This window comes from Rutilus rutilus (genome assembly GCF_951802725.1).
Source record: "Rutilus rutilus genome assembly, chromosome: 1".
Classification (NCBI taxonomy): Eukaryota; Metazoa; Chordata; class Actinopteri; order Cypriniformes; family Leuciscidae; genus Rutilus; species Rutilus rutilus.
Genome location: NC_140209.1, coordinates 4,337,016 through 4,360,431, shown reverse-complemented (window position 1 = coordinate 4,360,431; position 23,416 = coordinate 4,337,016). Strand labels below are relative to the sequence as shown.

At 38.8% G+C, this 23,416-nt stretch overlaps 2 protein-coding genes across 2 annotated transcripts in view; both read left to right on the top strand.

Annotated features, from left to right (window-relative positions):
- The first annotated feature begins 1,304 nt into the window (after window positions 1-1,304).
- LOC311302166 (uncharacterized protein) lies at window positions 1,305-22,026 on the top strand. The gene is made up of 3 exons (XM_084427818.1): window positions 1,305-1,384; window positions 19,099-19,310; window positions 20,051-22,026. Exons 2-3 carry the CDS (start codon window positions 19,253-19,255, stop codon window positions 21,364-21,366), a joined length of 1,374 nt encoding a protein of 457 aa, XP_084283944.1. The 5' UTR covers window positions 1,305-1,384; window positions 19,099-19,252; the 3' UTR covers window positions 21,367-22,026.
- The window catches only part of LOC311302201 (uncharacterized protein), a 37,957-nt gene continuing 15,889 nt past the window's right edge, over window positions 1,349-23,416 (top strand). Inside the window, exon 1 of the mRNA XM_084427883.1 lies at window positions 1,349-1,403. The gene's annotated coding sequence lies outside the window, so the exon portion shown is untranslated. The remainder of the gene's footprint in view (window positions 1,404-23,416) is intronic.

The following is a 23,416-nucleotide window of genomic DNA, read 5'->3' as shown; positions in this document are numbered from 1 at the left end:
GAGGGAATGTTCCCTGAACGTTAGTTTTTGGTTTGGTTCAAACTAACCTTTAGAGAACCATAAACTGTGTTAGTGGGGATGACAGCGTATAATCAAAGAGAGTTGGATAATTTTGTAGAGGCAAAAGTTCAAATTGGTCGCAAAATTATACCATTTAGTCGAAGTCTGGAGCCCCGATTTACAGTGGATCGCTATTGGCAAGTTGGGGCTATTTATAGAATGTGTTTAGCGGGCAACTTACAGGCACCAGGTTGGAGACCACTGCTATACTATAACTTAACTATTCAAATATCATGTAAGCAAATTTAAAAGTGTAGTAGGCCTATAGGTAAGCCTTACAAAACTAACTTTCTGTCAGTGGCTAGACCGACTCTTCTTCCTCAGTTGTGTTTTTACACGTAGCATATATAAGTGATTTTTTTTTGTGCCGACGGCCCTCGGTTGGATGGCCGTTCTGGACTTTTCCAGAAGCACAGATTGTCAGTCCGTCCCTGCACATATGGAAAAATGCTGGTACAATAATCAGTGATCATGCAGCAGTATCTATGGAGATACATTTGGGTAGATTTCAGCATTGTTCCAGATGGAGGTTGCAAATTTTGTTACAAGACCCAGCTTTTATCAAATTTGTGGAGAATTGTATTGATAAATATTTTGAACTAAATACGAATGAAACTACGGCAAGTATTAGATGGGAAGTGTACGTAAGAGGATAAATTATTAGTTATACAAACAGCATAATAAGGAATTATGAGAGCTAACTATGATAAATTAACAACCGACAGCCTATATATAGCCTTTCAAAATCCACAAATGCGTGAGGGGATTCACAAATGCACAAGAAGAGATTCACAAATGCGTGCAGCGATTTACAAATGCACAGAAAGCGGTTCACAAATTAATGCCAGGCAGAGTTGTGTTTGTTAAATAATAAAACATTTGTAAATATTTTTTTATTTGCAAATCTTATTTTTATCTTAAATCTTATTTGTGAATTTGATTTTTTTTTTGTGAATCTCCTTACATTTATTTGCAGATCTTAATCTATTTATTTGTGAATTTGATACATTTTTTGTGAATCTCTTTACATTTATTTGCGAATATTAATCTATTTATCTGGAATAATGCAACAATTTTAACCCCATAATCCTCCTCTGCCTATTCTGCCTATTTTGTGCTTCACTTGAAAAAGTTCCTTTCACCTTTAGTAACTGGAGTCACTTCAGTTCTAAAATAATAATAATAATGGAAGGCTACTAGTAAAGCTGAATCTGCGTGGCCCTGATTGGCTGCGGGGGTGTCCCGTACGCAGGCTGATGACGTCACCGCTCGCTCGCGCCGTCTCTCTTCCGTCAATGAGAGTTTTAGCGTCGAGTCTTCTGAGGTGAGGAGAGCAGTTCACGGTATTTATCATATTTACACACACTTTACACAGTTTGATTAAGCGACAGGCTCATTTCTGTATTGTTTTCATCGATCACAGCGATACTTGTGCGTCTTTTCTGGCGTCTTCCTTCTGAAATAAACATTTAGTGCAGCAGCAGCGAGCATGAGGAGAATATGTTGAGTTCATTCAGACCTGAGCGATGTTGTGTTCGTTTGTGTGATTGTCTCGTCAAGTCAAAGTTTAAGATTTGTGAAGGGAATGAATGGATATCGATCTCAAGTGTCATACTGGAACAGATCTGCTAAAGCTTTACATTATTTTACTTTACTCTTATATACTTAAAGTTTACAGCCTATAATGAGCCACGTGAGACATTAAATCAATAGCCTACTTATAAATATGAATAGCGTTTTACTCTTGGAACAATAGTGCTCTTTGGTGCTTTTTATTTTCAAAAGTTTAATGATAATTCTCAGTTTCTGCACATATAAAATATTATTATAATGTTCTAATTTATAGTGATTAATGAATCATAAGCTCAAACTATATTTAGATTAATTTGGACAGATTATGCTGCTGTAGTTATTTATCTGTAGTGGTTGATGAAGATGAGTGTCATTTAGGGATGTCAATTTTCATAAATTCCCATCGATCGATTGTCGTTTAAATTAACGATCAATTAATTAATCGTTAGCCTTAACACTGCAATATGACTCTGCTGCAGTGGCATATGGCCAACAGCATGACAGGTTGTGCAAATACTATGGCTGAACGATTTTGGAAAATAATCTAATTGCGATTTAGTTTTACCAATATAGCGATTGCGATTTAATATGAGATTTTTTTTTAAGCTCTTTATCTTTTCTATTATTCAAACAAAACAAGCAATAAATCATTGTAAAATAGGGAAGGGAATCTTTAGGCACCTCATGAGCCGATTACATTTTGTTCTTTTATTGATCTTATTAATAAAACTTAAAAAATTGAATTAGCCTACATAATTATAAGTAGGCCTACTTATAATAATTACACATTAAAAAACTACATTAATACAATTACATGTTAATAATTTTAACAAACAAATATAGCTTCAAAACAAATAACAAAGAGGGGAAAAAAATATTAGAAGCAATAAACAAAGAGTGCTTTCAGTATTTAAGAGTAGGCAAGGCTGTCTAACGTTTTCATCTCTTTTGCAATTATAAGATGTGGTTTGTCCTGTCTGTTTAATAACTTAAGATATAACTGCCTGTGTCTCATTAATTTCGCGTCATAAAAGCATTTTGAGATGCAAGTACATTTAACCACGTAGACGGAGTCAATCACAGCCGCATGCTCAAACGCTCTTCGCAAAGCGCGCGCGAGTATTTGAAATTGAAAGAAGCTTCTGTTGGTGTTTTTCATATTTTTAATATATAAGCCAACTGCATTCCAAGACCAGGGTTCCCACGCGTCCTGGAAAACCTGGAAAATGAAAGACCAATTTTCCAGTCCTGGAAAACACATGGAAAATGGAAAAAAAAGTAAAATGTCCTGGAAACTTTTGCGTTGTCCTGGAAAATAATTTTCCCTCCTTGTGGATGAACGCAAACCGGTTAAACATTTTCCGCATGAATGTCTGTTTTCAGCTGCCTTCAACGGGTAATATCAGAGAATGTCTAATAGGAAGAGAATTGGCACTCTCTGGTTACTTCCGGTTTCTTGACTGGCTGCAGTAACACGTCTCTGTCCATGCGGGGGAGCTCGCAGGCGAGTGCAGAATGAATGGAGGTCTATGGCGCTATACCCCTCAAAATCCACTTTTCTCAGGATATAATTTTTACAGATACAGAATCGTTAGAGAGAATCTATAACATTGATCATCGATTAGCGCGCGCGTGCTGCTCAACCGCAAAACATACATATATAGCGAGCACGCCGGAGTTATGTTTGGGACCATTTTACACCTTCATCATGACTATAAGTTTGCGTGTGCATTTGCAGCCTTTTGTTTTGTGCGAATGTAAGTTGTAATGTTGTTTATTTTGTGTAGGCCTATCTATATCTGATTTATCTCATATAGGATGCATTTGGTTAGGAATTAATGTAGTAAAGCTTACGGTAGGGCTGGGCGATAAAACGGTATCGGTATTTATCGACGGTACACCATTGTCGGTAACGATAAAAAAATGTTCGATAAAGCGCTCAATATTTTCATTCAAATGCACGCGCAACCACCATAACGTCGCCCGACATCAAATGGCAAGCAGAATGAAAAGCGGAACGAAACTGCGTTATTATTTTGTGCTTCACTGACTGTTTATCAGTTTGGACCATCAATGTCAGTGCAGCGCGAGGCGATCTTGATCAAGTGACACTGTTACTACACAGCGCTAAAGATCCAGTAAAGAAAGCATTTGAATTCGCCACAGAAGTAATAACATCGGTGCGAGATCTAGTGAGAAACATTCACATTTCTCCGTTATTAACGGATCAAACAGCGCCGACGTGGAAACCAGGAGAAACATTGTGCCATGAATGAACTAGTTATAGGCTTTAAGTCCACAGATCAGCAACATTCATTGTATATGGATTTAATGTAGTAACACTCACAGTAGCCATGGAAGTTTGGAAGGAATAGTAAAATGCTTTCAAGTACGTCACACATATTTTTTCAGCACTAATATTATCATATTTAAATGTTATTTTAATGTGATGACCAAAACACATTTGTTGATCTTTCAAATATATTATCTCCCATTTATAAAAGTAAAAGTTTCAAGATGTAGGGAAAACTCAGACTTATTTAAAAATAACTTTTCTTTTTAATAATATATTTTTTTTAATCAAGGAAATTTCTTTGGCATTTCTTTCTTTTTGCTGTATCGAAAAATGTAGGCTACCTAACCATGACACCACTGTGTCGTATTGAATCGTGAATTTTGTGAACCGTTACACCCCTACTTATTACAGATGTTGATCTACCTCAAAGTTTGCCTTGATTCTTCTACGTTTACACTTTTACATTGCACTTTGCACACATTTTATAACATTTTAAGTTCAAGAGTTTCTTTAACACTTTAACACTTAAAGAAGATATGTTTGTTTACATTAAATTTTTTACTGCTAAAACTAAAATAATTTGTTTTTAGCCTTGATGTGGATAAATAAAATAAAAAAGTGGTTTAAATTCAAACTTTTCTACTTGTCTTCAAAAAAAAGGTTATAAAAAATGTCAATAATTATCGATACCGAATGATATGAAACATTATATCGTGATAATTTTTTTAGCTATATCGCACAGCCCTAGCTTACGGTACGTGATCCTCTTCAGTTTCAGCGCACACAGCTCAAACGGCAATGCACTGTCATATTACATAACATTATAAAGAGAACAATATTGAAATAAAATATTGTGAATTATTTGGGTTTAGTTGCCATAGTCGCGTTGCTCCAGAAATAGCACGTCCACAACATGAGTCATTCTGAATGGCACGTAACTTAGTTCAAGTTCACTTGTGCATTCGCTTCATTTTGTTCAGATATAATTTGTAATATTATGTTTATTTTGTATCTGATTAATCTCATATGCGTTTCTTTGAGTTAAATAACGCTCTGGCAAAGTGCTCCAGTTTGATGGTATTCATTCAGCGCGCCGCTCAAACAGCAATGCACGGTTATTAATAACTATGATTAGGACTGTCATATTACATAACATGAGTTGTGAATTCATTGGGTTTAGTTGCCATTTTCAGCGCGTTGTTCCAGGAAGAGCACGTCCACAACAGTCACATATTCCAAGTAGGGCTGGGCGATATGACGAAATATATCGTCTGGACGATAGAAAATGTCTATCGTTTTATATAAGGCTCTATCGTTTACACCACGATAAGGCGTTTTACGGCAGAATTAACCTCACGGCATGCCCATGCACGCTGCAATACATAAACAAACATGGAGGAAGACGGTAGTAGACGCGGTTCAGACCAGGGTAAGTTAATTCTCAACTAGATGACCAGCCAACCCAACCGGTTAGTAGCTCCACAACAGCGCGCATCTGTGCATTCATTCATTCACACACACACACACACACACACACACACACACACACACACACACACACACACACACACACAGAGAGAGAGAGAGAGAAACGCGATTCATATTTAAACAGTCTTTTTGCGTGTACAGACACTATTGCGATTAGAACAAAGCAAATATAGAACTGACCTATTCCTCAACCGGATCCGTTGCTCCTCAAAATGAAAACGAGGTGAACCTGAAAGTGAACATATCCAACTGATTGTGGGTGTTCACAGGTTTGCGTGGATCGCCTCAGATTATTTGCGTTTGAATAGCGCGCGCTCTCCGCAATCAAAGTCAACAGAATATTTTGAATCTCTTTTGCACTTATAAGAAAAAAAACCTATCGCGCCGGCGCGATTGTCGAACCCAGGGGGTTAAAAAATAGATTTTCGCCAAAAATCCTCTTTGGCTCCGCGGCTGCCATGGTACAACGTTACCGGTGACGTCACGTGCGAGTCAAGAGCGAAGTGATTGACATTACCAAGCTACCGTAGCTATGGCTTGGATTCATTAGCAAACATTGCCCCCCTGTGGTATATAGAGAGCCCAGAGCCATATAGAGAGATTTAGGCTCTCTATTTGCATGTTACTATCACAAGCATAATGTTGTGGCCTGCCCAGAAAAACGTTGGTTCTAATAATTATTTACCTCCGCCAACAGCGAGACCGGCCAATGTTAGAGACCCGGCCGGTAATGGAATACAGGCCAATATTAGAGGATTTACGGTAGACTATTCATGAACTGAATTAGGGCAGATGACAAATAAGGGTGAAACAGCATTTTTGAAAACAAAGTTCTAAATTGCTTGAGAATTGTATGAATTTGTAAAGTTCAAATACTGTTGTTTTTGAAATTGTTAGAGGTTAGCAGATTTTTTTTTTTCATTATGTAATTTATTAAGCTTTTCTCACAGCTCCAGGCAAAATATGTCCTGCGGTGTGACATGACATTACTATAAAATTCAAATATTGAAATATTATTAATTTCAAATACAAATCAGGTATGTTTCAAGTTTAACAAGCATTCTTAAAGCATGATCATTAAAATTCTGCATAGATTTTTTTTCACAGCTGTTTTTTGATTATATTCTTTGCTTGTGCCATCTTTTACCACTCTCTCCAGTGGAAATATTGTGTAAAATGAGAAAAAATATTTGAAAATGTTTATTATTTTTTTATATAGTTATATTATGAAATGTTTTCAAATGCATATAATCATTTAAGCTAGTTAACATAGTAAAAGTCGTTTAATTGTGTTTGAAGTGATGTCACACCACAGGACATCCCGTCACACCACAGGACGAAATGAAACACTGTATGAACATTTATGGTGAAATGTATTGAATATTTTTGTAACAAACAAATTAATTTGCATCTCTATTTGAACATTAATGAAAATGCAACATATCAGTACAATCTTATTACTTAGTGTATGAATTTGAACTAAAAACATAGTGAACAAGACATACTGAATAATTAACATTTTGGAGGCGTCAAATCAGACCCAGTCATAAAGACCATTCATTCCTATTTTTAACTTAAAAGACTAAACAAATATCTTGTTTTTCAGGAGAAAGTCATTAAAATCATGCTAAAATAATTAAAAGCGTGTGAAAATCATCAATTCAGCTCTTTGAACAAAGATTCCAGTGAACAAGAGAAATTTGACTTCATTCTGTGCTAACCCTTCCCTGTACCTCCTTGTCCTTTCTTTGCTCATGCCTAAAACTGACTTTAAAAACAATGATCAGTGACTGTTAACATACACATACAACAAACAAATAAAGACAGATATATATTTAAGTTTAATATATGTATAATATAGGTATATTATGTATAATGAAGACAGATATATATTTATGTTTAATATTATATATAATATACCTATATTATACATATATTTGCAATATTTGTTTACTATATATATAGAGAGACAGAGATATATTTATATTTATGTTTAATATTGCAAAGATAACAGTCTAGAATCTAGCTAGACATCTGACTTAATTATGTCACACTACAGGACAGGCTGTCACACCACAGGACTTTTTCCACTTTTGCAGCCATTTTGAGTAATTGCTATACAAGATTGACCTTGGGCATTACAGGAACTGAATAAGTCCATTGTTTTAAACCTGAATATGATTCTTTTTTAAAGATATTTTTATTTTTTCTCGAACTAGATCAGTCTAGATCAGTCACACCACAGGACTATCAAAAATGGACACGTTCATGGTCTGACAGAAATGATGAAATATATCAAATTAATAAGAGATTAACACTCATCTTTTAACCTCCTTAGCACATCCAAACATCTGGGGGACTTCCTGGTAGGGGTCTTGACTAAAGGACCCCTATGGCTGTCCATGTAACTGCCAGTACAAAAATCTAATATCCTATGTCACACTGCAGGACAGCATTTGTGTTACAAAACTAAATGTACTGTAAATATTATTTTAGTACTTTTAGCATTTTTAAAACTTAAGTTAATTAAGTAAATACATACAAAATAATGCCAAGGCATTTATTAGCTGCTCCAAACATACCTGATTTATTTTACTGATATTTACATTTGATGAGTCATCAATGTTACAGTCACACCGCAGGACATTTTGCTATTCACCTTGAAATATGAACAACACCAAATAAATTTTACGTCCCAAAATCATAATATTAAAATAAAATTATGTTCTATGCCCCACTGGCATGTGTTGTTTTAGTTGAAAAATGCAGTTCAGTAAACATTTACACTTAGTTACAGTAAAAACACGGGTCACGTCATCTGCCCATTAACAGAAAAATTGCTATATCGTTATGTATATCGTTATCGGGATATCAAATGAGCTATATCGGGATATGAAATTTTGGCCATATCGCCCAGCCCTAATTCCAAGCATGCATCTGAGGCGTTGTGACACTTTTCATTAGTCGTTATATTTAATTATTAAATAATTAATTTAATGAAATAATCACATTGAAACATTTTACAATCCTAAGTAGCCCTTTATTTAGATTAAAAACCATTTCTCATTCATTTGGTGAGGAACATAGCGTTTTGTGCAGTATTTGCACACCCTGTCATGCTGTTGGCCATATGCCAATGCAGCAGACTCATAATGCAGTGTTACGGCTAACGGGTAATCGATTAATTGATCATTAATTTAAACGACAATCGATCATGGGAATTTGTTAAAATTGACATCCCTAACGGCAACTTAACCCAAATAATTCACAATGTTTTATTACAATGTTGTTCTCTTTATAATGTTATAATATGACAGTCCAATAGTCATTATTAGTCGTGCATTGCCGTTTGAGCTGCGCGCGCTGAAACTAAAAAGGATCACTGTACACTTTACTACATTAATTCTTAACCACATGCGTCCTATATGAGATAAATCAGATATAGATAGGCCTACACAAAATAAACACAATATTACAACTTACATTTGCACAGAACAAAAGGCTGCGAATGCACACGCAAACTTATAGTCATGATAAAGGTGTAAAATGGTCCCAAAAATAACTCCGGCACGCTCGCTACGTTTCGTGGTCGAGCAGCACGCAGACGCACGCTTATGAACCTGCTTAATCAATGACTGATAAGTTTTATCGATTAAATGTATTATCGTCAATTAATCGTTAACGTCCCTAGTGTCATTAGTGATTGTTTTTGTATTATTGATGTTTTATCCATGTCATAGTGTGAGAAATGACAGTATTGTCTTTCAATGGAGCAGTTTAATAGGCTTTTGTCATCTATCTGACTCAAATAATGTTTCTAACAGCAAACACTCAAAATAAAGTGAGTTGATCTGCTGGTGATTCTGAATGGCTTGTTGAATGAGTGTTGATTTGGGCTGTAGCGATATGCGACATGAAACCGAAATCGCAACACTCAGATCCACGAACCTGTGTCACGGTGTGAGAAGGTAAAATCGCGACACACCCCTTCCAACACTCAGAGTTATCCTTCCCGTCCAGATCCAATGCTACCTAGGGCTGTGACGTGGCAGTTTTTTACCACCACGGTGGAAATTGACCAATACCGGCGGTGATTAGGGGGTGTTTTTGAAAAGTCAAGTCAAGTTTATTTATATAGCGCTTTTCACAATACAGATTGTATCAAAGCAGCTTCACAGTATTTAATTAAAATAATACATCAATGTTTGTTTCTAGTGGAAAACGTCCACGTTTGGTAATGCTGATCAATAGTATTGTTGATTGATTAATTAAATTAAATATCCCCAAATGTCCCCAATTGAGCAAGCCAAAGGCAACAGTGGCAAGGAACCAAGAAACTCCATCAGGTGACCTAATGGAGAAAAAAAAAAAACCTTGGGAGAACCCAGGCTTAGTTGGGGGCCAGTTCTCCTCTGGCGTTTATGAACTAGAGACCGGATTTAACTGTAAGATTAAAAGTATTATATGAATGCCTGGCTGAAGAGATGCGTCTTTAATCTAGTTTTAAACTGGGAGAGCGAGTCTGAGCAACGAACAGTATCAGGAAGACTATTCCAGAGTTTTGGAGCTAAATATGAAAATGCTTTCCCTCCTTTGGTGGACCTAGATATCCTAGGTATGACCAAAATAGAGCCCGACCGATATGGATTTTTGGGGGCCGATGCCGATACCGATAAAAAAAAAGCCAGATACCGATATATCGGCCGATATTATTTATGTGTATATTATAATACAGTAGCAATATTATTTATGTGTATTATAGTACAGTAAGTTTGGACACACTTTCCAATTGGTGTGTACAAACTTTTGATGGGTACTGTATATAGAATAGACAGTATAAACAGAATAAATATATAAACGTTTTGCAATGATCACTCAAATGTGATCAAACACTTGTGTGACAAAGATATGTAATGGAGGCAGGGTGAATGATAGAATGAGCATTTGAGCTGTAACCAAACTAGTTTGCATTGCATTTTATATTTTATTATATTCTAAATACGGTTGCATAATCTTCACTAACGACTTTGTCCTTTTAATTTAGTCAGCTTATTTAAAACATAACTTGTATCAATAAATATATCAAAAGTGTCACTGACAAAACCTTATCTTCTATTTTTAATCTTAATTTCTCTAATATCTACCAGTGGAGGAAGAACTCAGATCTTTTTAGTAAAGTAAAATGAATCATATCATAATGAAAACGTTTATAATTACATATGTACAGTAGTTTTATACTATTTTAAATTAGTAAGCAAAATGTACTAAACGTGAAACTAGGCTACTCTTAATGCAAAATGGCCCTATATAAAGTGTTATAATTATATAAATTATTGGAGTAGGGCTGGACCGGAATATTCGAATATTTGTTCGGTGGGTTGGTAGTAGATTTGAAAATTTGACATTTGAATATTCGTTTTTTTTCACATCTGGGATCCCCCGCAAAACGGTTCTCATTCGTGCTTGAATAAGGCCGGCGACACACTGACTGCGTGGCATGGCCGTTTTTATTTCGGCTCCCATGTTAACAGGTTGGAGTTTGCACACTGCCTGCGTGAGACACGCGTCTCTCAGGCCCGGCTCGAGCCACGCGGAAAACGCGTGCAGTGCATGCTAGAAATATAACCGACGTCTGAGTGTTCCGGCAACGGTGTTCTCTGGCTAGAGCGCAGAACAGCGGAGTGTGTATGGACAAAGTGCATGCCTGAGCTTGTGTTTTGGGTTAAGCTGCGTTGCTTTGACATTGTGGAAAATAGAATAATAGAAACAAAATGTATTAGCCTTTTTACCCGTTATTATCAATTTAAATTAATCTCGTTTTTTAATTTAACAATTTCGTTTTTCTTTATTTAAATTTCGTTTTTCTTTATTTAAATTTCGTTTAATTTCTTTATTTAAATTTTGTAATTTCTTTATTTAAATTTAGTTTTTCTTTATTTAAATTTAGTTTTTCTTTATTTAAATTTCGTTTTTTCTTTATTTAAATTTCCTTTTTCTTTATTTAGATTTCGTTTAATTTCTTTATTTAAATTTTGTAATTTCTTTATTTAAATTTCGTTTTTCTTTATTTAAATTTCGTTTTTCTTTATTTAAATTTCGTTTTTTCTTTATTTAAATTTCGTTTTTCTTTATTTAAATTTCGTTTTTCTTTATTTAAATCTACCCTTTACTGTCAGTAATTTGTTAGTCAGAAAAATATTAGATTACCTTAAAAGTATTGCTTAATTTAACAGACCTGTGTGTGTGCGTTTTATATCACTGCAGTGTCCTTCTCAGACGCATTCTCTGCCCGCGGGAGGTGCGCCGCTTCCCGCTCGCACTGTTCTGTAGTTTACTAAAAGTGTATTAATTCTGAACGTGTCGCATCTCGCGTGTCCATCTATATTGCACCAAATGCCACAATGCACTCCCTTGAGAAGTAGATTGGATTAAATAATAAAAATGCAAACGGACATACAGACACATAGAGAATCCTACCTTTATTAGAGAGAAAAATATGTTCAGCACCGTCTATCCGATGTCCATTACTACCGAAGCTCAAAAAGCTTTAACACTGTGTCTACACCAGAAGCGGCTGTTATTTTTTGCCACTTTTGCCAGTTCTTTGTGACAGCTTTTAGGTGCTTTATTGGCAGCGTCATCCTTACATAAATCACGCATGGCGCACGCTGCATTTTTTTTTAAAATATTAATTTATCGGCCATTATAAATGCCGATACCGATAGTTAGGAAAATGCCTAATATCGGCCGATAATATCGGCCTGCCGATATATCGGTCGGGCTCTAGACCAAAAGCCTCGAATTTAGTGATCTTAAAGAGCGCAATGGATTATAGGGCGATAGAAGATCCGTTAAATAGCCGTTTAGGGCTTTATAAGTCAGTAGCAATACCTTGTAATTAATACGGAACTTTATAGGTAAATAATGTAGTGATGATAAAATTGGTGTTATATGATCATATTTTCTTGATCTAGTAAGAACTCTAGCGGCTGCATTTTGGACTAACTGTAGCTTGTTTATTGAGGATGCAGGACAACCGGCTAATAAAGCATTACAGTAATCTTATCTCGAGGACATGAATGCATGAACTAACTTTTCTGCATCAGAAACTGATAGCATATTACGTAGCTTAGCAATGTTTCTAAGGTGGAAAAAAGGCTGTTCTTGTAACATATGAAATATGATTTTCAAAAGACAGGTTGCAGTCTAATATAACACCCAGGTCTTTTACTGTAGAGGATAAAGTAACAGGACATCCTACTATGTTAAAGTTGTAGTGTGAGAGGTTTTGTAGGCGTTTTTTTGAACCGATAATTAGTACCTCTGTCTTGTCAGGATTTAATAAAAGAAAATTGCGCGTCATCCAATCTTTTATATCTTTAACACACTGTCAATTTGGATAATTTAGCGTTTTCATCTGGCCGTGATGAAATATATATTTGAGTGTCATCAGCATAACAATGGAAACTAATTCCATGTTTCCTTATAATATTTCCAAGTGGCAGCATATATATTGAGAATAACAGAGGGCCTAACACAGATCCCTGCGGCACTCAATAGTTTACTGGAGTTATGATAGATTTTTCTTCATTTAAATAGACAAAATGGTAGCGGTCAGATAGGTATGATCTGAACCAGCTTAATGCTTGTCCTTGAACACCAGTATAATTTTGTAGTCGATCTAAAAGTATTGTGTGATCTATAGTATCGAACGCAGCACTAAGATCAAGTAAAACTAGTATTGAGATACAGCCTTGGTCAGAAGCTATAAGAGTAAATCATTTGTGATTTTAACAAGAGCAGTTTCAGTGCTATGATGCGGTCTGAATCCAGACTGAAACTTTTCATAGATGTCATTTTCTTGCAGGAAAGAGCCTAGTTGGGCGGACACAACTTTTTCTAGAATTTTAGACATAAAAGGAAGATTTGAAATGGGTCTATAATTTTCTAGATTATGTGGGTCTAATTGTGGTTTCTTAATGAGAGGTTTTATAACTGCCAGTTTAAATGTTCTTGGAACATGACCTAAAGATAAAGATGAGTTAATAATATTGAGGAGAGGCTCTTCCACTATAGGTAACACTTCTTTCAGTAGTTTAGTGGGTATAGGATCTAATAAACATGTTGTTGTTTTAGATGAAGTGATATGTTTATTTAACTCTATTTGTTCTATAGTTGTAAAGCACTGTAATTGTTCTTGCGGGGTGATAATTGAGGCTGAATTATAAGGCGCGATTGAGGATTGAACTTTTACAATTGTGGTTCTGATGTTTTCTATTTTCACAGTGAAGAACTTAATGAAATCATTGCTACTAAACTGTAAAGGAATATTTTGTTCAGGTGACATCTGTTTATTTGTTAGTCTAGCCACGGTGTTAAATAAAAACCTAGGATTGTTTGGGTTGATTATATGAAAGCGGAAACCGTATGAGATGAGTAAGATAGGATCATAAGATGCCCAATATATCGGGAGACATATGGAGTGGGTCAGACATGATTTTGACCACTTAAGTTTTGATTTGTAGAAAGCCTTTCGTTAAAGTGAATTTCGTTTTGTATAAATTGTATAGGCCTATTAATTTAATCAATGTTTCATCAACCTATTGCCTGGATTTAATAAATAAGAAGCAAATAAAGCAGACAATATAATCAGGACACGGAGGCGCCGGTGCGTGAACTGGAGCTCGCCTCATAAATGAACAGAAACTCAGTGTATAGGCTATATTTGCCTCACAGACTTGAGAGAAAGCTTGAAATGTCTACTTTTAAACAAAACAATTCAAAACGAAAAGAACTGGGCTACTCTCTGCTTATGTAGGCTAATTCGTATGAAGTGTGCATTTCTCTCTATAGGTGGGTTCACTAAGTACTGCGAGGATGGCGAGTCAGCATCACCAACTTTGTTTGCAGCCGACACTGACAGAAATCACTAGTTTATTAATAAACAATTAAAATGTCTCATGCATAATCATTACTTTTGCCGGTTCTTTGTGGCAAGCGTTATGCCTGCGCTTGAGATGTGGAATCGGACTGGCACCCTCTGCATTACAATCTTCTGTTACATACGAGAAACATCAAACAAAACGAAAGTGAAACGAAACTGCACTAATCTGGGGTTTTTTTTTGCGCTATTCTTTTGAGTTGAGCTCAGAACAGGTTTATCCGTGGGCCGATCTCAATCACAAGACACTGTTATTACACAGCGCTGGGAGATCCAGTGAGAAAGCGTTTGAATTCACAGCAGAATTAATAACATCGCAGCGAGATCTAATTGGAAGCATTCAAATTAGGCGCAGAATTCTGTTATAAACCACACGTCAGATCAAACGTCTGAACTCTGAAGCACGTATGTCAACTAGTTAATTGGAAAGAACGAACGTCACGGGCGGGTGACATCATGAACAGGAAAGGATAAAAGCACATTCTGTGCTGCTTCGAGAGCTGAAGCAAAGTCGATCACAGGGATGCAGAAAGTATGGCAGGGTGCAGCGTCTCGTTCCCTTCTCAGGGAAATAGGGTTACAGTCGTAACCTGTGACGTTCCCTTTCGAGGGAACTCGCGCTGCGTCAATGACGCTTTGGGAACAAGAATACCCAATACGCCATACTTACAATTGCCTGTATGTAAAACTGTTGCCAATCTATGTAAGAAGCACCTGAGACCCTGGGGCAGCGTTGTGAGAGGCGAGAACCAACCCACCGCATCACAAACCTCTTGAAGGGAAACCCCTGATAAGGCTTTAGAAGTTGCCATACTCCTAGTAGAATGAGCTCTGACCACCAAAGGGCACGGCTGGCCAGAGGATTCATAGGCAAGAAAGATAGCCGTCCTTCGGATGAGACGTTAAACCGAGGTCCTGACTCTCTGTGGTCATTAAAAATCCCAGGATGTCCTTCGAAAAAGAGTAGGGGTGTAACCCCGGCATCCTGGCCAAATTTGCCCCTTGGCCTCTGTCCATCATGGCCTCCTAATCATCCCCATATACTGATTGGCTTCATCACTGTCTCCTCTCCACCAGTAAGCTGGTGTGTGGTGGGCGTTCTGGCGCAATATGGCTGCCGTCGCATCATCCAAGTGGATGCTGCACATTGGTGGTGGTTGAGGAGATTCCCCCATCTATGTAAAGCGCTTTGAGGCCTCAGAAAAAGCGCTATATAAATGTAACGAATTATTATTATTATTATTATAGCCTCAAATATCTACTTGCTGATTGTCTGCTTAGAGGCTGGAAGACCCTTCTTAGGTGATCCAAAGCAGACAAACAACTGATCTGATTTTCTCCACGGGGCAGCCCTGTGGACATAAGTATCCAGTACTCACACTGGACACAAGAGATTCAGTTTTTCCTGGTCCGAAGAAGCAAACTGAGGAGGACAGAAAGCCTGCAGCACAATAGGCCTCGGAATATTGGTCGGCACCTTAGGGGCGTATCCCTTCTTAGGGTATAAGAATGCCTTGACCATCCTGGGTGCAAACTCAAGGCAGGTGGGAGAAACCGAAAGGGCCTGAAGGTCTCCGACTCTTTTGAGGGACGAAATAGCTAAAAGAAAGATGGTCTTGAAAGTCAGAAATTTTTCTGAGACTGAATCTAGGGGCTTGAATGGAGTCCCTGACAGGCCTTCCAAAACTATTGCCAGGTCCCAAGCCGGCACCCTAGTGCGAGTTGCTGGCCTCAGCCTCAAGGTGCCACAAAGGATCGTATGACCAGGGGGTCTTGACCCAAAGATGTACCACCCACCAGGGCGTGGAAAGCTGCAATGGCCGCCACGTAGACCTTTAAGGTGGAAGGACATAAACCTGATGCAAAGCGATCTTGCAGAAACTCAAGTACTGTGTTTACAGAACAGTTAACTGGATCCCTCTGATGCTGGTGACACCAGAAAGTAAAAACTCTCCACTTTAGTGCATATCATTTCCTCGTAGCTGGAGCTCTGGAGCTTAGGATGGTCTCAACAACCTCATTGAGGAGATGAATTAGGTCCGCAAACCAATTTCAGCTCGGCCAGCATGGTGCTACTTGCAGTAGACTTATTCCGTCCTGGCGGACTCTCTCCAGAACTCCTGGGAGCAGAGCAACAGGGGGAAATGCGTACAGATGTAGCCTCGGCCACGTCTGCACCATAGCATCTAGCCCCAGGGGGCTTGGTGAGTGAGGGAAAACCATAGTGGACAAAGCGTTGTGTATTGAGACACAAGCAAATCCACTTCTGCATGGCTGTAAAATTCCCATATTTGCTCCACCGCCTTGGGGTGGAGTCTCCAGTCCTCTGGCCTCAGCCCCTGCCTCGACAGGGTGTCTGCTCCTATATTTTGCCCCCCTGATACACTGCCCTCAGAGAGAGTATTTTCCCTAAGGACCACAGGAGGATCTGGTGCGCCAGTTTGCAGAATGGACGAGAATGCAGACCCCCCTGACGATTTATGTAAGAGACCACCGATGTGTTGTCTATGTGCTCCACAAGCACATGATGGCCCCTCAGGTCTGGGAGGAAATGTCTCAACGCATTGAAGACTGCCATCATGTGCCATGTGATTTTGATCGTACGAAATGGTTTTCCCCTCAGGGAGAACCCTCTGGTCCTGAGCCACCACTGCAAGGGTCTCATGTACAGTAGGCCCAACAGTCTCTCAAACTGTTTCACAGTGTGTGACTGGCCTAGTTTCAACTCTTTTGTGGCTGTGAGGATAGTAGCTACACGAACAGGCAATAGTGTGGCTTGCATCGTGACTGAATCCCATATCACACCAAGGAAAGTGGTTCTCTATAGTGGAGAAAGCACACTCTTCTGAACGAAAGCACCCGGTATTGGTATTCTTTGCCCCCGAAAGAAAACCTCAGGGACTTCCTGTGTCGAGAGAGGATGGAGACATGGAAGTAAGCGTCTTTTAAATCTGTCTTGACAAAACAGTCCTCATATCTGATTTGAGTCACGATCTGTTTGAGTGTGAGCATCTTGAACTTGAGTTTCTCGACTGCGCGATTCAACAGATGAAGATCTAAAATTGGACGCAACAATTTTGTTACCCCCCCGCAAACCCTGATTCTCTATTGGGCGAGTACACCTGCTCTATTGCTCCATTCGTTAATATAGAGATTTCTGCTAAATTTAACCAGAGATGTCTCTCAGTAGCTACAAGAGCTGCCATAGACCACCCATGAGTGGTTTCCTTCGTAGCCCTGAGAGACAGATCTGTGGCCCGACGAAGTTCTCGAATTTCATCGGACCCACTCCCTCACTATTATCCAGATCCCCCAACAGGTCTGCCTGATAAGCCTGAAGCACTGCCATAGTGTGAAGACAGGCTCCAGATTGACCTGCTGCAGTATAAGCTTTGACCACTAAATTAGATATAGTTTAAATTTAAAGGTTTAGTGGGCAGCACGGGAGCCTTCAGGGAATATGCTTAACCAGGAGACAGATAGCTTGCGAGCTTCTGCTCAGCCCGGGGCATCAACCCATAACCATGTTCCCTCAGTCCCCTTATGTCTGAATATGTATGCACCTGGGGACTGAAGAGAAGGGAACAATATGGTTTATTCCACGATCTACATAGCTCACTATGTAGATCGGGAAAAAATGGAGGCCCCGTGATGGAGATGATAAATTAGAAGATAAAATGCGCTCGTCTAACTTGCTTTTGGGACGAGCACCTTTTTTCTTGGCTGGCCACTCAATTTTTAATTTATGTACAGCACAAGTTATCACCTCCACAAGCTCCTTATATGCTGCGGAAAGAGATGGCGAATCCTCTTCCCTAATGTTTGAGACACTATCTCCAATGCTCAGTACATCTGCCTCCTCAGAGCTAGAGTACCGAAGCATTGGGCTCTCTCCCCGGGTGGAAGGAGCCGCAGGATGGGCTTCCGACACAGGCAAAAGAGCAATGGATCCCACGGATAAGGGAGGAGATAAGGCAGGGGCCGTCTCCAACCCCACCGAGAGATCCATTTGCGAACCCCAGGTATGCGATCTCCGTGCTGCCTAAGCAGCAGCGGGTCCCACACCCTGAGGTTTGCGAGCCTGGCCACTTTCATCAAATAATGACAGGCGGGAGCGGAGCATGCGGGGCGGGAGCGGAGCGTGCAGGGCGGTAGCTGCTCACAGTGCTGACAGTCAGCTCCCTCAAAGGCTGACAATAGCATGCTCCACTCCCAAACAGATTACACAAAAATCGTGTGTATCCCCACCCGTAAGGAAACGAGGGCAAGGAGAAGCACATGACTTGAATAACTGTTTTGCCATACTTTAGATAATGATGTGACAGACAAACAATAAATATAATAGACAGTTTTGACACAGAGCACTTTGCTGAGGCACAAAAGCTAGCGCCGGTTGCACCGGATGTGCTTATTATCCTTTCCTGGTCATGACGTCACCCGTCTGTGACGTTCATTATTTCCATTGGACTAGTTGATTTATGTGCTTCAGACGTAATCATGTGGGGGCGTTCCTAAAGCGTCATCGATGCAGCGCGAGTTCCCTCGGAAAAAGGCAACAGAAGTGTTAGCCTTTAGCTTTGGCTATTTATTTATTTTACTTCGGTATATTGTTAATAATTTGCATAGTTAATAATGTTATTTGGTGTTCCGTTTATACAGGTTTTTCAAATGTTATTTAATAAGAATATCTTTTTTTTCCACAAAATATCTTTTTTTGCACTCCTGCACATCATCGGTGAAGCTCCTCCCACTGCAATCACATCATCAGTGAAGCTCCTCCCACAGTAATTCAGCAATAAATGCTGTAAATTCCTATCAGCTACAAGTGAAGACGAGCATGAAAGCATCAGGAAGAGCTGAAATCTGCAAAGTTTATTAAAGAGGACAGTGAGAACATGAGTGATCCAGAACCCTGCAGAATGAAACACACTGAAGATCCTGAAGAACAAAGAGGTTGGTGTTTATTCTTCATTCATTCATGATGCTGAAGAACATTCATGTTAGAAACATTCAAGCACTTCATCACGTTTAGATAAACAGTTAAACTATGAAATGGTACAGAATGTTCTGGGTTTTCTTCAACAAATGGTCAGTAAAGGGAGATTTGAGACATTTTTATATTGATTGTCAATATCAGATCAGGCTAAATACTATTTTAATTGTTTTATTTTATATTTATTTTATATCTGGTTTCCAATTTGCAACAACGTTACCAGAATTTTAGTCATTTTCAACAGTTTACAAAATTAATATTATTATATTAACGGCCATTAATAATTAAAAAGTTTTTAGTAAAATAAATATCAATCTCAAAGTTGGTGTCAAAACATGGAAGTATTGTATATTTTAATTTTAATATGTTAGATAATTGTCATTGATCAAATACATTTAATAGTTCTTGCTAAAGAAACATGGGATTCGTGCCTACAATGTTTTAAAAATAATAATTGGAAGATATATTGACCTCATTCATGGAAAGTTTCAAGAACATATAATAAATTTAATGATAATTTTATTATAATGATAATTATATTTATAAAAAGGCATCAAATGATCACAATAATTTATAACAGTTGTCTACTTTCTACTATTACATCAGGGCTCACTTTCATGTCCTTTCACTTTATATTTCTCTCTTTGAATTATTTTGATGTACTGAAAATTAAATGTAATATTTGTTTCTTTCATGTCAGACCTGATGGAAGTGAAGGAGGAGAGTGAAGAACTGAGTGAAGTGGAGGAGGAGAGTGAAGAACTGAGTGAAGTGAAGGAGGAGAGAGAAGAACTGAGTGAAGTGAAGGAGGAGAGTGAAGAACTGAGTGAAGTGGAGGAGGAACATCATGTCCAACCTCAAAGTCGCTCAAAGACTAAAAAGACATTTTTAAAGAAAAGAAGAGCCAAGAAATCTTTCATCTGCACTCAGTGTGGAAACAGTTTCACAAGAAAACAAAGTCTTCAGATTCACATGAGGATCCACACTGGAGAGAAGCTATTCTCATGTGATCAATGTGGAAAGCATTTCACACACATAGCAAATCGTTATCGACACATGAGGATCCACACTGGAGAGAAGCCGTTCTCATGTGATCAGTGCGGGAAGAGTTTCAGTCAATCATCATCCCTTAATGTTCACATGAGAATCCACACCGGAGAGAAGACGTTCACATGTGATCAATGTGGCAAAACATTTCTCTGTGCATCACACCTGAAGACACACCTGGCAGTTCATACGAAGGAGAAGCCGCATTCATGTTCTGTGTGTGGAAAGAGTTTTTCACTGCTGCAATATTTACATGGACATGAGAAAATTCACACTGGTGTAAGAGAGTACATGTGCTTTGAGTGCGAGAAGACTTTTACTACAGCGTACAATTTAAAACAGCACCAGCGAATTCACACTGGAGAAAAACCTTACAAGTGTTCACACTGTGACAAGAGATATAGTCAGTCATTATCTCTGAAAAAACATGAGAGGATTCACACTGGAGAGAAGCCGCATGTATGCCATCAATGTGGAAACAATTTCACATACAAACATTCTCTTGATGTTCACATGAGGATCCACACTGGAGAGAAGCTGTTCTCATGTGATCAATGCGGGAAGAGTTTCAGTCAATCAGCAAACCTTAATGTTCACATGATGATCCACACCGGAGAGAAGCCGTTCTCATGTAACCAATGTGGCAAAACATTTATTTGTGCATCAAACCTGAAGAAACACCTGACAGTTCATACGAAGGAGAAGCCACATTCATGTTCTGTGTGTGGAAAGAGTTTTTCACTGCTGCACAATTTACATAGACATGAGAAAATTCACACGGGTGTGAGAGAGTACATGTGCTTTGAGTGCGAGAAGACTTTTACTACAGCGAACTGTTTAAAACGGCACCAGAGAATTCACACTGGAGAAAAACCTTACAAGTGTTCACACTGTGACAAGAGATTCAGTCTGTCAGCAGATCAGAAAAGACATGAGAGGATCCACACTGGAGAAAAACCTTACAAGTGATCCTTTGATCCTTTACCACCTCTGTGTGACAACAGCTCATTTGAACCACATTCAATCACCATTAAAATCCGTTTATAGTTGGATTTCTTGCAGGGGTTCAGGCTGCAAGACTGCCGAATGACTAAAGAAACGTTGTCAGCAAGATGGTCGAAAACTGTAAATTTCTTGTCTATTACCACCCACTACAACTTATACCAATGACGGAAATAAGCGCAGTTAAAATATCTTAAAGCAGGGGTTCCCAAACTTTTCAAATGACAAGGCCCCCAAATACCACTAGGTTCTGGCCAAGGCCCCCCTTTTGCAGGTTGTGTTATTGAACCCATCGACAATACTATACGGCAAATGTAGAAATAAATAAATGAAACATCTAGGTGAACATCAGATTATGTGATAATGTTTGATACCAGCCAATCAGAAAGATTATAGAGATGCACCGATTACAATTTTCTAGGCCCATTCCGATTTTGCATTGAGTTTGACCTGCCGATACAGATTTTAGCCGATTCCGATTTAATTTTTTTAACCACTTTACAGCACACACAAATATTTAAGAAGAGTCAAGAGGCATTTATTTGTCATTTGCATAGTTAACACTGGGGAAGAACTGTGCATTGAAATGCTTGTGACGAGGCTTAATTTCTTCTTGTGACTTAATTTCTATATACAGTGGGGAGAACAAGTATTTGATACACTGCCAATTTTGCAGGTTTTCCCACTTACAAAGCATGTAGAAGTCTGTCATTTTTATGATAGGTACTCTTCAACTGTGAGTGACGGAATCTAAAACAAAAAAATCAAGAAAATCACATTGTATGATTTTTAAGTAATTAATTTGCATTTTATTGCATGACATAAGTATTTGATACATCAGAAAAGCAGAACTTAATATTTGGTACAGAAACCTTTGTTTGCAATTACAGAGATCAAACGTTTCCTGTAGATTTTGGCCCACTCCTCCATACAGACCTTCTCCAGATCCTTCAGGTTTCGGGGCTGTCGCTGGGCAATACGGACTTTCAGCTCCCTCCAAAGATTTTCTATTGGGTTCAGGTCTGGAGACTGGCTAGGCCAACTACAGGACCTTGAGATGCTTCTTTACGGAGCCACTCCTTAGTTGCCCTGGCTGTGTGTTTCGGGTCGTTGTCATGCTGGAAGACCCAGCCACGACCCATCTTCAATGCTCTTACTGAGGGAAGGAGGTTGTTGGCCAAGATCTCACAATACATGGCCCCATCCATCCTCCCCTCAATACGGTGCAGTCGTCCTGTCCCCTTTGCAGAAAAGCATCCCCAAAGAATGATGTTTCCACCACCATGCTTCACGGTTGGGGATGGTGTTCTTGGGGTTGTAATCATCCTCCTTCTTCCTCCAAACACGGCGAGTGGAGTTTAGACCAAAAAGCTCTATTTCTGTCTCATCAGACCACATGACATTCTCCCATTCCTCTGGATCATCCAGATGGTCATTGGCAAACTTCAGACGGGCCTGGACATGCGCTGGCTTGAGCAGGGGGACCTTGCGTGCGCTGCAGATAATCCATGACGGCGTAGTGTGTTACTAATGGTTTTCTTTGAGACTGTGGTCCCAGCTCTCTTCAGGTCATTGACCAGGTCCTGCCGTGTAGTTCTGGGCTGATCCCTCACCTTCCTCATGATCATTGATGCCCCACGAGGTGAGATCTTGCATGGTGCCCCAGACCGAGGGAGATTGACTGTCATCTTGAACTTCTTCCATTTTCTAATAATTGCGCCAACAGTTGTTGCCTTCTCACCAATCTGCTTGCCTATTGTCCTGTAGCCCATCCCTGCCTTGTGCAGGTCTACAATTGTATCCCTGATGTCCTTACACAGCTCTCTGGTCTTGGCCATTGTGGAGAGGTTGGAGTCTGTTTGATTGAGTTTGTGGACAGGTGTCTTTTATACAGGTAACGAGTTCAAACAGGTGCAGTTAATACAGGTAATGAGTGGAGAACAGGAGGGCTTCTTAAAGAAAAACTAACAGGTCTGTGAGAGCCGGAATTCTTACTGGTTGGTAGGTGTTCAAATAC